The 12,867-nt window shown below is 30.2% G+C and overlaps 1 protein-coding gene across 1 annotated transcript in view; it reads left to right on the plus strand.

Moving 5' to 3' along the window:
- LOC126735579 (uncharacterized) overlaps nucleotides 1-12,867 on the plus strand; it is a 260,073-nt gene that overhangs the window by 217,272 nt on the left and 29,934 nt on the right. Inside the window, exon 5 of the mRNA XM_050439609.1 lies at nucleotides 11,561-11,708. Coding sequence (XP_050295566.1) covers nucleotides 11,561-11,708 — 148 coding nt within the window. The remainder of the gene's footprint in view (nucleotides 1-11,560; nucleotides 11,709-12,867) is intronic.

Below are 12,867 nucleotides of genomic sequence, written 5' to 3' on the forward strand. Positions count from 1 at the left end.
CTCAATAAACGTGAATTTTATATTTCGACTTAAATAAAATTAAGTTCATCAGGAAATCCAAAAATCAATAAATTATTATCGAAATAAAGGATCAATGTTACAAATATTTGTTTACTGTGATACTATAAAAACGTTTGCAAGAATGGTGCTTTTAGAAAAACAAAATTTTTAGTAATTATAATTATTATTAACTTTAATATTCTCTTAATTAATAGTTAGTAATACTTTAACTTTAATTTAATTCTTTACTTGTATTTAATAATTATGCATTTAAAAATACGCGTTTTGCTAATAACTTATTTAACTTTACATAATTTGCCTTAAACCTTTTCCTTTTCCCACCTTTTGTATATTCCTGAACTATACATATCTGTCCTTATATTAAATACAAATGCGCAAAGAGTGGGAGAAAAGGAGAAGAAGGTCCTGCTAAGCTGTGAATTGAGTAGCAGCACTAGCAGCAATTCTGGCATTTACCGAAGACCGGATTGATCGATAAGTGTCGACACCGTTTTACGCGCGTATTTTTCGGTACTTGACCTACTCCCATCACCAAAATATCCAGGGTAAGTTACCTTACTAAGTTACTCTCTCTTGTTTACGTTTACGAGTCAGCAGGTGAGAGTTTTAGATTAATGGTTGCATTAGAATATTTTGATACATGAGTCAGTGAAACCTATGACTTAAGGGTTTTTACTTAATTTCCTCGGGATATACATATTTTGACGGCGTTATTGGTTGGATAAAAAGATACAAAAACATTTCTGTTTACATTCTTTTTCAGGTTGTTTTTTTAAGAACCACACTGCATTTTAAAAAACATGTACTTTTTCAGAATCAACAACTTAAAATGAAACTTCTCTGTTGTTTCCATAACTGTCGTATCGCTGAAAAAAGAACAAGTTAATTAAAATAAAACAGTGATTTCTTAATTATTTTTTTTCTCCAAAACGGATCATTTCATCGATAATGAACAAGAATCCCCTTTCTTTAGTTTAAGGTTTAAGCTATCCATATTTATTATTTTAGAGACTTTATCATATATGGTGTTACAAATTTAAGCATTATAATGTAAAACCAAGTTCGCCCTTGGTAAAATAAACAAGATAAACGTGTTTTCAGAACTCCGTTTTAAGAGGTCCTGAGTTGTTTAGATCACGTAAATTTTTTATTAAATTATACCTAGTACTTCAAAAGTTTTCCAGAGGCGTCTTTAAGCGACCGTATCTTCGTAGGGAGTTTTTTTTATAGGAAAGTTCCATATTATTTTTTTAAATTTCCATCTGAATCCGAGAGATTTCCCACATTTTCCGAGACTTTACTCTGTATAAATCAATTGTTCTTTAAAGTGTTTAAAGTAAGTTCGGATATTTAATAGTATTTTCGATCTCTGCAGCACATGTTCAAAGTTATTACTCTTAGCTCTTTCAGAGAAAGCTAATCTGTCATAAAAATGAGTTACTGCACATCTGATCAGTTCTCTATGTCCTAGTATTTGGCTGATTTTTGTAACCTCTTTCTTTACAATAACCCTATAAAAAACTCTAATTCTTCCGTAGTGCGCTGAAGTACTACCTTCCGTCTAACTTCTATTATAATTTCATTTCTTAAAAGTGTTTTATACTTATCAATAGTGTAATTTTCTTCAATAAAAAATGGTTTAATTAATGTATTGTTTCAAATACCTGCCCAGACGTTTTTCTTTGATTCCACACAGCGATCAAAATCATTCTCATTTAGAGCTTGCACTTAATTAATTTTGTAATAGTGGAAAGAGATACTTTTTAATATCTGCTATAGAGACATATGACCTATTCCATCTTATAAACCAACTCGTCGGGTACTAGCGTGAGGATCTTAAATAAAAAATACTGCAACATTTAGTTACTTTTCGTTGCTGGTGGCTGTTCGGGGTCTATCTAACTTAGGTAAAACTTTAACACTTCTTGTGTCATTAAAACGCTTAATTATTGTTCTCTTAACGGAAGTCTTTAAAATTGATGTAATATTTACACGAATTTCAGTTAAACATTTTAAAACCTGTGTACTTTTAAAATCCTATTCTGTTGTCGAATAGGATTTTAAGAGTACATCTCATGTTATTAAAAAACGAAAAAAAGAAAAAAATGATAATAATAAAAAATTAAAAATTTAATTGCAAATAACAATTGACCTTGAAGGTTTATTTCGACCCCAAAGTTAAATACATATTTAAATGTAAGATTTTTCGCTCTTTCTGATTTTGAAATAATAAATGTGGGCCTCCATTTAAAAAACAATAGTTGACTTAATGAAAAAAAGAAATGGTCACCAATGAATTTTTAAGTCAAAACTGAACAAATTTTTTTAATATATTTTTTGTTACTTCTTGATTTAGTTTTGTTACAGCCTATATATCAAGGCGTTGTGAAGGGTACATAGTTGTTTACACTTCATATAAATATGCTATAATAATTTAAACTTTAAATGGTAAAGTTATAGAAAACCAGTAAAGAAGCATTATTTTCTACATCCATAAATTATCCATTTCTATACCCTATTTCAGCTTGACGGCAGATAGCTACGTCATACAAATTCGTAATGACTGTCTTGTCTATGTAAATCGGCGAATTAGGCAAAAAACCAATTTCTAGAGTATCCAGACATATTATATGTTATTTATAAATGAAAAAATGATAAAAAAAAACAGTGAAAAATTTGTATATTGAAAAACATTGTTCTATTTAATTAGGTAAACTTCACCAGGATATTTAACAATTTGCATTATATCTAGACAGTCATTTGGAAATGAAATTATGATGTAAACAAACTGGTAAAAAAGTTAAATGATTATAAAATAATGTTTTTTCTATGTAATTGGGTAAACTACGCCAGATATTATTAATTTTAAATATTAAAATCTATTATTTATATATTTTCAAATAAAAAAGTGTCATTAAGCAATCTATAGTTACATTATTATTTACGAGAAGTGGTAGCATGCGTACAACAATTTTAATTGCGTAAAAATATTTAAGTTAAACTTGTTTCTTTATTTTCGAGAATATGGACAAAAATACATGGACAATAATATTGTACTCAATATTTTCTATTCATATTTGTTTATTACAGACGTATATATAAAATAACCAATAAACATATACAATCAAAAATATATTTACACGAAACACGCACGAGATATTTTGTCCACTGGAAAATTGAATATTTCGCTCTGCCACCATAATAGCGTATATTTTTTTTTATTTTTAAATTTCATTCGCGATATTTTATTAATTAAATTTGTTATTTCGCCAAAATACAATTTCGACTGCTGTTTGTTTAATTTGTGTTTGATAATAATTTATTTTAAAGCATTTATAAATGTGGATTTTGTAAATAATAAGTTTTTGTATTTTTATTGCAGGTTTGAATGTTGTTTGATAGAAATCAAGGAAACAAAATGGTTAATATTTTAACAAAATACTGTTTAGACTATTTTTAATTTTCTTTTATTACTTATAAATATGTATGGCTTGTGAAGTTTTTATTACCTTTCGCCAAAATCCTTACTTCACAAATCCGCCATATTTGATGGGAAATGTATAACAGCTTTCTAAATGAAAAGTTTGATTTAATTTACTGCAAAAATATTCAATAAAGATGCGTTAACTGTTAGTTTTAAACTTTCAGAACAAGTTTCAAATATTTTATAAGCGTAGCCGACAATATTTTGGATACATAGCTTTGAGATTTTTTTCACATTTTTACCCCTTTAATATCAGTTGAAAATAATCTGACATTTGTTGAAGCTGTCAAAACCATTTTTCGTGGGAAGATTTATTTCTTATTATTTAAAAAAACTGGGCTTTTATATGTCTCTTCGTATGAGCTGTTATAAAGATCTAGTGTTTCTTACTAAATTTCAGTTCTCGTTGTTAAACCTTTTGGTTGGGAGTAGACTTAAAAATTTATAATGACTGAATGTATTTTTTTTTCATCTTTTACTTTTTAATCAAATAAAGCTCATCTTTACCATCCTTGAATATCCTAAAAGAAAAAGAAAAATAAAATTATGTCCAAAAAAATAGTTTGCCTTTAAAATAAATTATTCGACATAAACTTTTATTAAAGAAATTGCCCTCATGACAGTTTAAGTTATGACCAAATTAACTTATAATTAATATACAGAGTTACTCGAAAGATACATATAAAATTCATATTCTTTAATGGTTTTCTTTTCAGAAAAATATTGAAACCTGAAAAACACTTTAGTATGTTGACTTTTCGAGTCTATTTTAAACCTTGCTGCTTCAACTTCTTGAGCAAGGTGAAACTGATGCCTAAAACCTTAAATAGAACCGCACGCTTCAAGTGATATTTCATATAAAAGAAGAATAAAATTCTCTTTTTAATTCCACCTGGTTTTTTAAATTTCAATCAGCTGTTTTTGAGAAAAATACTTTGGAATAATAATTGTTATAAGAGTATACGCATGGTGTTTTACAATAAATGACTTACCTTCACTTTAAGGTATTAACTGAAATTGGTACCTATTCTTAACAAATTATTCCTCAAGATGGAAGTAATTTAATTTAATAATATATCGTAGCATTTTTTGACATGCTTCTGAAGGTGTAAATGAAAATACTCGCTGCACTAAAATAGTCAACTGATTTATTCACACACTTTCACTACTAAACACGATCACTCACGACTACTATAAATATTTATTTACACCGTATTTATTTACTACTGTTTATGTCCGATTCAAATATCGCGCCAATATTCCGAACTGAGCTTCAACTGCCTCCCAGCGGTGTAGCGGCTTCTTATATACTCGGCTAAATATGATTCTGGAAGATTCGCTTACCTTCTAATGTGTGCCCAGAGACGTCGTGAGGCGTACCAAATAGTCAACTAATTTATTCACACACTTGCACTACTAAATACGATCACTCACGACTAACTACTACAAAAATTAATTAAATTTAATAAACCGTATTTATTTACTACTATTTATGTCCGATTTAAATATCGCGCCAATATTCCGAACTGAGCTTCAACTGCCTCCGAGCGGTGTAGCAGCTTATTATATACTCGGCTCAATATGATTCCAGAAGATTCGCTGACCTTCTATGCGTGACCAAAGACCTTGTGAGGTGTGCCACTTAATTGTGTCATTCAGGAATGACGGAGAATAGCTGTTATTCACGGCATTGCAAATATCGTTAAACTGTCCCCTTCCAAAGCTAATTTCGTCCCGAAATGATTCCGAAGATGAGTGACGATATCGGTAGAAGGTTCCCATCTTGCAGCTGGACCTCTTGTAGAAAAACTCACTAAATTAAAATATAATTCGGCTTAGTTACTGCATTTACAAATATTGTAAATGCAGAGTGATCTAATAATAAATATTCACTATGTGTTCTATAGTTTCGCTTATCAGTTGTGTAAGAATGCCCTAATAGATTGTATATCAAAAAATTTCCACTTCAAAGTCATCATAGGAAATGTTCACTATTTTAGTAATGGAAAAGTTTTTTTGAATTTAGTAAAAGTTAATTAAAGAAATTAAAAAAAATACTAATAATAATAATAATCAAAACTTAAACTACACAAATACTAGTAGCATGTATAATTAACAGCAAATAAAATAATTGCTAATTTAAGTTTTAAAGAAATGCACTGACTAAGAATTAAATTAGTTACAATTTAATAACTTAAACAAAATATATTAATCTTAAAAAGAAATCACTAAAATGCACAAATTTACTTATTAATTTTTTTGTTTGTTAAACCTCAGTTATTTCATTAGACCAGACAAATTACTACTAAGCACTACTAAACACGATCACTCACGACTACTATAAATATTTATTTACACCGTATTTATTTACTACTATTTCTGTCCGATTTAAATATCGCGCCAATATTCTGAACTGAGCTTCAACTGCCTCCCAGCGGTGACGCGGCTTCTTATATACTCGGCTGAATATAATTCCAGAAGATTCGCTGACCTCCTATGCGTGACCAAAGACTTTGTGAGGTGTGCCACTTGTGTCATTCAGGAATGACAGAGAACAGCTGTTATTCACGGCATTGCAAATAACGTTAAACTGTCCCCTTCCTAAGTTCATTTCGTCCCGAAATGATTCTGAAGATGGTGGGTAAGGATATCGGTAGAAGGTTCCTCTCTTGCAGCTGGACCTCTTGTAGAAAAACTCACTAAATTAAAATATTATTCCGTTTAATAACATAGCGTAAGATATTGTAAATGCAGAGTGAGCTAATACCAAATATCCACTATGTGCTCTTTAGTTTCACTTATCAGTTGTGTAAGAATATCCTAATACATTGTTTATCTAAAAATTTCCAATTCAAAGTCATCAAGTTTATTTTAAGTCCTTATTAAAAAAATATTGATAATAATAAAAATTAAAACTTATACTACACTAATACTAGTAAAATGTATAATAGGCAGCAAATAAAATAATTGCTAATTTAGGTTTTAAAGAAATGCACTGACTAAGAATTTATTTATTTAAAAGAGCACAAGATATCCTATGAATTTATATACAAGTAAGCACTTTGCCAAACATTACATTTTCATCAAACCTAACAAATACACCAAGTAATATAAACATAACTAACTTATTCATCAAATATACATACAAATAACGACAATAGGAAAAATAGGACAATATTTATCGTTCCTTGCGAAATTAGGTAGAATTTCTTAAGTATCGCTTAAATGAAACCATAGTGGAGAAAAATATATCATTATTCAAATTAGTTTCTTAAAAATTATTAAAACTACGGGCGCATCTGAATAATGCCGAGTTAGACAAATAGTTTAAAGAATATCTTGAGATGCTAAAGGTCGATCTATTACGCAAAATATAAGGATTAATGTTGATATGGAAATTTTCCAGACAGAAAGGGCAGTCTATTAAATTATTAGTAATTTTATAAATTAAAATTACATCAAAATTGTTTATACGAGTCTCTAAGGGCTTCATACCATAAAACTTTAAGTTATCACAGTAAGTGAAAAAATGTTTTTGTCTATTAAAGCGGAAATTTACTATATTTACAAACTTGCGTTGTACCCTTTCAATTTGGTCAATATATTTGTAATACATCGGAGTCCAAGCTACTGTCGCATATTTTATAGTAGGTTTAATGAATGCAGTATGTAACAATATTATTAATGATTGATTACTAAAACCCTTTGTAATTCAAGATATAAAGCCAAGATTTTTTAGAGCTTTCTGAACAATGTTTTCTATATGAACTTCGAAAAGCAGTCTGGAATCCATTGTCACACCTAAATCGTTAATAAACTCTACATACTTCAAGATAGTGCCCCCGAGATAGACATCATATTTCTTTTATGTCTGAAATGGTTTTCTGCTAAAAAGAAAAGAATTGATTAATAAATAATTTATTTAAGGTACAGTACCTTTCAAAATTTGCAAGATCAGATTGCAGGATACGAAAATCTGATACCTTCTTAATTGTTGTAAAGATTTTTAGGTCATCTGTATATGCAAGGTATTTACAGATAGAGAAACATTGACCAATGTAGTTTAAAAAGATAGAAGAGAACAAAATCGGTTCCAAATGAGAACCTTACGGTACTCCTGAAGTTACGGTTGTACAAGAAGACTTTACTTCATTTATGACAACGTACTGAGATCGATTCGTTAGATAAATTTAAATAAGTTTAAGTAGCACCTCGTGTACACCGAAATTCTCCAACGAAAAGTCTAGGATGATGTACCTTATCAAAAGCCTTGGAAAAGTTGGTGTTTCCATACCCCTTTCCATACAAGTTTCCATACCCCTATCCATACTTTCATATACACTCTGAATAAATGGTATTAAATTGGTTATTACCAATCTTTTTGGGAAAAAGCCATGCTAGTAAACATCAATAGCTTCTTTGACCTTAAAAAATAATTGTTTTAACAGCAAAGACTCAAATAGTTTACCAAAGTAGCTAAGTAGGGAAATAGGCCTGAAATTTCGTACAGAAGTTTTTTCTCCAGGCTTAAATACTGGCATAATTTGAGCTGTTTTCCGCTGGATAAACATTGATTATACAAAATATGCAAAGGCTTGCACAAGCTAGGACAGGACTTCAAAAAAAATGGAGGAAATCCATCTGGGCCAGGTCCCTTTTTAGGATCCATAGATATAAGTGTTGTTTATTTATATCAATATTGTTAACTACAAAACATTTTTGACATTGAGTAGGCTTAATTAAAGTTTGTGAATTAGAAGGTTCACACACTCCACTAAAATACTTAGAAAAAAGTTCACTAATGTCAATACAATTCGAAGCTTCCTGATCATTAAATTTTATTTTTATTGGTAAGCTTTTAGTATTTTTTTTGTTGTGAAAAAATGACCACAAATATTTAACGTCTTTGACAATGTTTATTTCTGTTTTATAAATATAATCTTTGTACTCATTGCGTATATTAATCTTTACTGTTTTACGTAAATTTGAAAAGTTGTCGTAATCAGATTGTCTTCGGTACAGTTTCCACATTTTATGTGCCTTTAATTTATTTTTAATTAGATTGATTAATTAGAAAACCATAGAGGGTATTGTCCCTTATTGATCTTAATTCTAGGGATGTGGCTAATAACAATATTATCTAAAACTGTATTTTATCATGCAAGGTTAATATTTACATCTTTAGGTGAAAATAATTTGTTCCAATGAGTAGAAATAATAATTTTATTGATAGTGTTGTAATTGGCATTATTAAATTTCAACTTTGTATATGAATTACTAACAATGCTTTTTTCCGATATTAAATTAACATTTATTTTCATGATAGACATGTGATGGCTATCTCCAGGCACAAATGGATCCATACTTTTGTAGAATTAGACATAATAAGATCCAGAATTTTATCCCGAGAATTAATAACATGATAAAATTGCTTTAGATTATTGAAGTAAAAAGCATCAGAAAATGCTTTGCTGCAAGGATCAGTTGCGTTGATAGGCAATAAATCCTTAACATTCGGTTTTTGTGACCATATTAAAATAGGTAGATTAAAGTCACCCATTATTAAAAAATAACTATTAATATTAGTGCTTATATTATTTTCTAGTTTACATAAAAAGTTTAGATAGTTATTTACTGCCGCATGAGGTGGAATATAAACAGTGCATAAAATTAGTTACAATTTAATGACTTAAAGAAAATATATTAGTCTTAAAAAGAAATCACTAAAATGCACAAATTTACTTAATGATTTTTTTGTTTCTTAAAACCCAGTTATTTCGTTAGACCAGACAAATTTATTGGCTTAGTATGTATTTGGAAATGTGTTCTCTGGGTTGGTTGAAATATAATTCTAGGACTATATTATTTCTACAATTTTTATAAGAATCTTTTTGATCTCAAAACTTGTGACTGAATGTTAATTCTGCTATTGCATCTTTTATAAATACATAATTACCACAAATTATTCCACAACTTTTATGGACATTACGTTATATAAACGAAAAAATTAGATGAGTCTGATTTTTTGTCATTTGATTATATAGGTGTTGCACGTACTAAATCTCAAGTTTCGTCATCCTAGTGCTGGGACTTTTATTTTAGGGGATGATTGGGGTTAGCGGTGAATGGGTGCTATACCGCAAAACTTGATCTTATATTTAAAATGTTCAAAATAATAGGAGTGCATACCTTAGGGAGTTAAAGTCATAAGAATGGATTAAAGGGTAAAAAAGGGGTTAAACCGCCCTAAAAACAGTTTTTATTCGATAACTTGTCCGGAAAAAATTCACATAATTTTCGTTCAAATGGCGAAGTTGTAACTCTTGAAAAAACGCCTCAGCAATAGGTGGATTACACATGGTGTCCCAGATGTATTTTCAGTATGAAAAAAAATTTTTTTTTAAACTTTGGACGCGTCGATTTTATTTTCGAGAATTTTTAATGAGCAAGGCACTCTCATATCAGTGACCCCTTAGGAGGAGGTGAAATTACCCATAAATCTTAAAAGGAAAGAAATATTCTGTGTACCTTATTTTAAACTTCTTAAGTCTTTTAATTTTGAAAATAACTGCCATGATCCAAGAGCTTTTCAAAATTCTGAAAAGAGCAAAGGATTTTTTGATTTTTAAAAGAGGCGCCTATTTATAAGATAATCGCCTTTAGCTCTACTGCTCTCTACGGGGGGATGAAATAAACCCTAAAATTTATTGAATTAGTAGAGTTACTATAATTGCCAAAAACAGTTGCGTGTTACCTAATTTCATTTTTTTAAGATTACTAAATACTTTAAAGTAATTAAGGCCTTTTTTAATAATGGCAGCTTGTTAAAATTTTGAGAAGATTATTTATGATGAATTATTTATCCTAATTCATCATAAATGCCTACTGCCAGTATAAGAAAAAAGAAGATAGACAAGAATTACCTACCCTTATGTTCTTTAAAAAAAACATGTTTATTAAATTAGGTTATCTGAGCCTCGCCTACTTTCATACAAGAATGAAGGTTTTGCCCAAAACAAAGTCTGGCATTTTCTAGAACTTCAAGTGTTATCATCTGCCGCTCATTTATTATCTTTTGTCTTCTAGGGTTTCTGGTTGGGAAGCATAAACTTTAATTTCTAAATAGCTCATAAAAAAAAGGCAACATAGCTGGCCATTCCATAAAAGGCCCCCTTCTTCCACTCCAACGATCAGGAAATATCTCATTAAGATATTACCTCTCATTAGTAGCATAGTCTGGAGGTACTCCATTTTGTTGGAAAACGACTTGATCTTTTCAATACATTTCACCACTTAAATTTCGGGGTAGAAAAAATGGCCCATCAGTGGAGTATTCAAAGATTCCCGCCCAAACATTTATCTTCTCAAGGAATTGGGTATGAACTAAGCGAAACTGTCCAGTTTAGGCATTTGATCATGAACCCAACTGTTGCTTACTGCTGTAGTCGTCACCAATTTTTAGACACTTATTCCTGGTTCAGCATGAAGTTGACCTCGAACAACTATTTAAATTGCTTCATTAGCAACAACAGCATGTTGAAGCTCACGTCTTTTATTTAACACACTGCCAATTTCCCTAAATTTAGCCACTAATTCCAGGGCATATTTTTTGTTGACTGTTTTTTCTGAAGGTCATTAAATACTTATACATAATTATTGTGTCGAATACAGTACATTTACACGTAAAAGACTTATGTAAAGAAATATTGGTTTCATTTTATCAAATGTTTCCAATATCTTCATCTGAATTAAACTAAATTCGAAACTAATTACAATATAGAACTAAGAAATGGGGCAACTGATAAAGTCGAATTTTGACAATGATTTACTGTAGCAGGCCCCGTGTCGCACTCGGAACTCGTAAATTTTTGTATTTTTGCTAAGCCGTTACCGGATAAAACGAGCGGAATTTCAAATTTCACGTCGGAAATTTATTATTACTTTTCCTATCCCCTTTTTTAAATCTGAGTTATGTTTTTAAAGTTATCACTGTTTCGGATAAAAAAGTTCTTATTTATAGATCTTTTTATGTTAATTTAAAATATTTTTTTTTAGATGCTCAGCGGATCCTTATTTATTCGAGAACTTTAACACTGTAGATGGAGATAATCTAGTAGCTAAATTCAGAGCGTTCAAGTTTCCAGAATCGACTTACGTACAATTTAAAGGCACCGTTAATGTTTGTTTGGATAAATGTAAAGGGGTAAGTTAATTTAAAATATTTACAAATCTAATATTTAACCAGCAGGGTATATGTATCCCTTTAATAATTTAAATGCTTTTACCACTTTTAGGAACAAAAGGCGAGTATAAATAAGATTTTAAAATAAAGGAAATCCCCGTTCTTTGTCCATGTTTAATTTCAGGACATGAATTTTTAAGTTGGATGACAGAATAAAGCGCATGTCGCTTAGAATTTTATCACCGTAAAAGAGTAATTTTAGGCCTTTTATCTTGATATTTGTGCCTTTATGTCATGTATTACGCGTCTCTGCAGCGCATTTAATACCTACCCTTGGCGGGGTAGTTAAATAGATGGCTTATCAATGGGGTGGCTTCTTCCAGGGGTAATTATCTGGAAAGAGGCACATCTTGATCGGATCCTTTCGTAGATTGCGTAGCTGATAGGCTTCCATACATAGGGTTGTACATATGCTGGCATAGCGAATTATTTCTTTCATTACAATTACCTTTGGCTGGTTGTGGATGATCTGACTACGCAGTTTATTTAGTCCATCTAATTTTATATCGTCAGTGTGTGCGCTAAGGTTTAAGATTTGACAATCAACGGGTAGCCTAAAAATAAAAAAAACCAATAAACTTTACAAATTGGTCTTGATTTTTGATATTCTAAATGCAGGGATTTTTCAATGAGTATAATGACTGCATATTTATCTAAAGAGTCTAGATGATTAAAGATTGTTGTGGAAATTTTGACTTCTTTTTGTTGGTAGGTAATTCGATTTTAATTTCCTATAGTAGTTGGATGGCATAATAGCTGCAAAACGTATCTCTGTCTGACCATCATCCGATATATTTAAAAATTAAATTTCAAGTGGAACAACAACGACTTGTATGTTTCTCTTTTCATTCTTTTAATAACATAAATCTTACCATACTTTCAAAATGATCTTAAATCATTACATAATATATATGTCGCAGCCTTCTACTGTAATCGGTCATTACATGAAAAGTCTGGCATTTTCATGAAACGCTGCCAAACACTGAAACAGATAACTGTTACGCCGAAAGACTATAAATTTTAGACGTTACGTGTAACGTCAGCGTGGTTCGGCCGCTTGATGAAAACGAGCAAAATTATGTTAGGTGTCCGACTGTATTGGACGTTGCATGTAACGCTT

This window comes from Anthonomus grandis, chromosome 4 (assembly GCF_022605725.1).
Source record: "Anthonomus grandis grandis chromosome 4, icAntGran1.3, whole genome shotgun sequence".
NCBI classification, from domain to species: domain Eukaryota; kingdom Metazoa; phylum Arthropoda; class Insecta; order Coleoptera; family Curculionidae; genus Anthonomus; species Anthonomus grandis.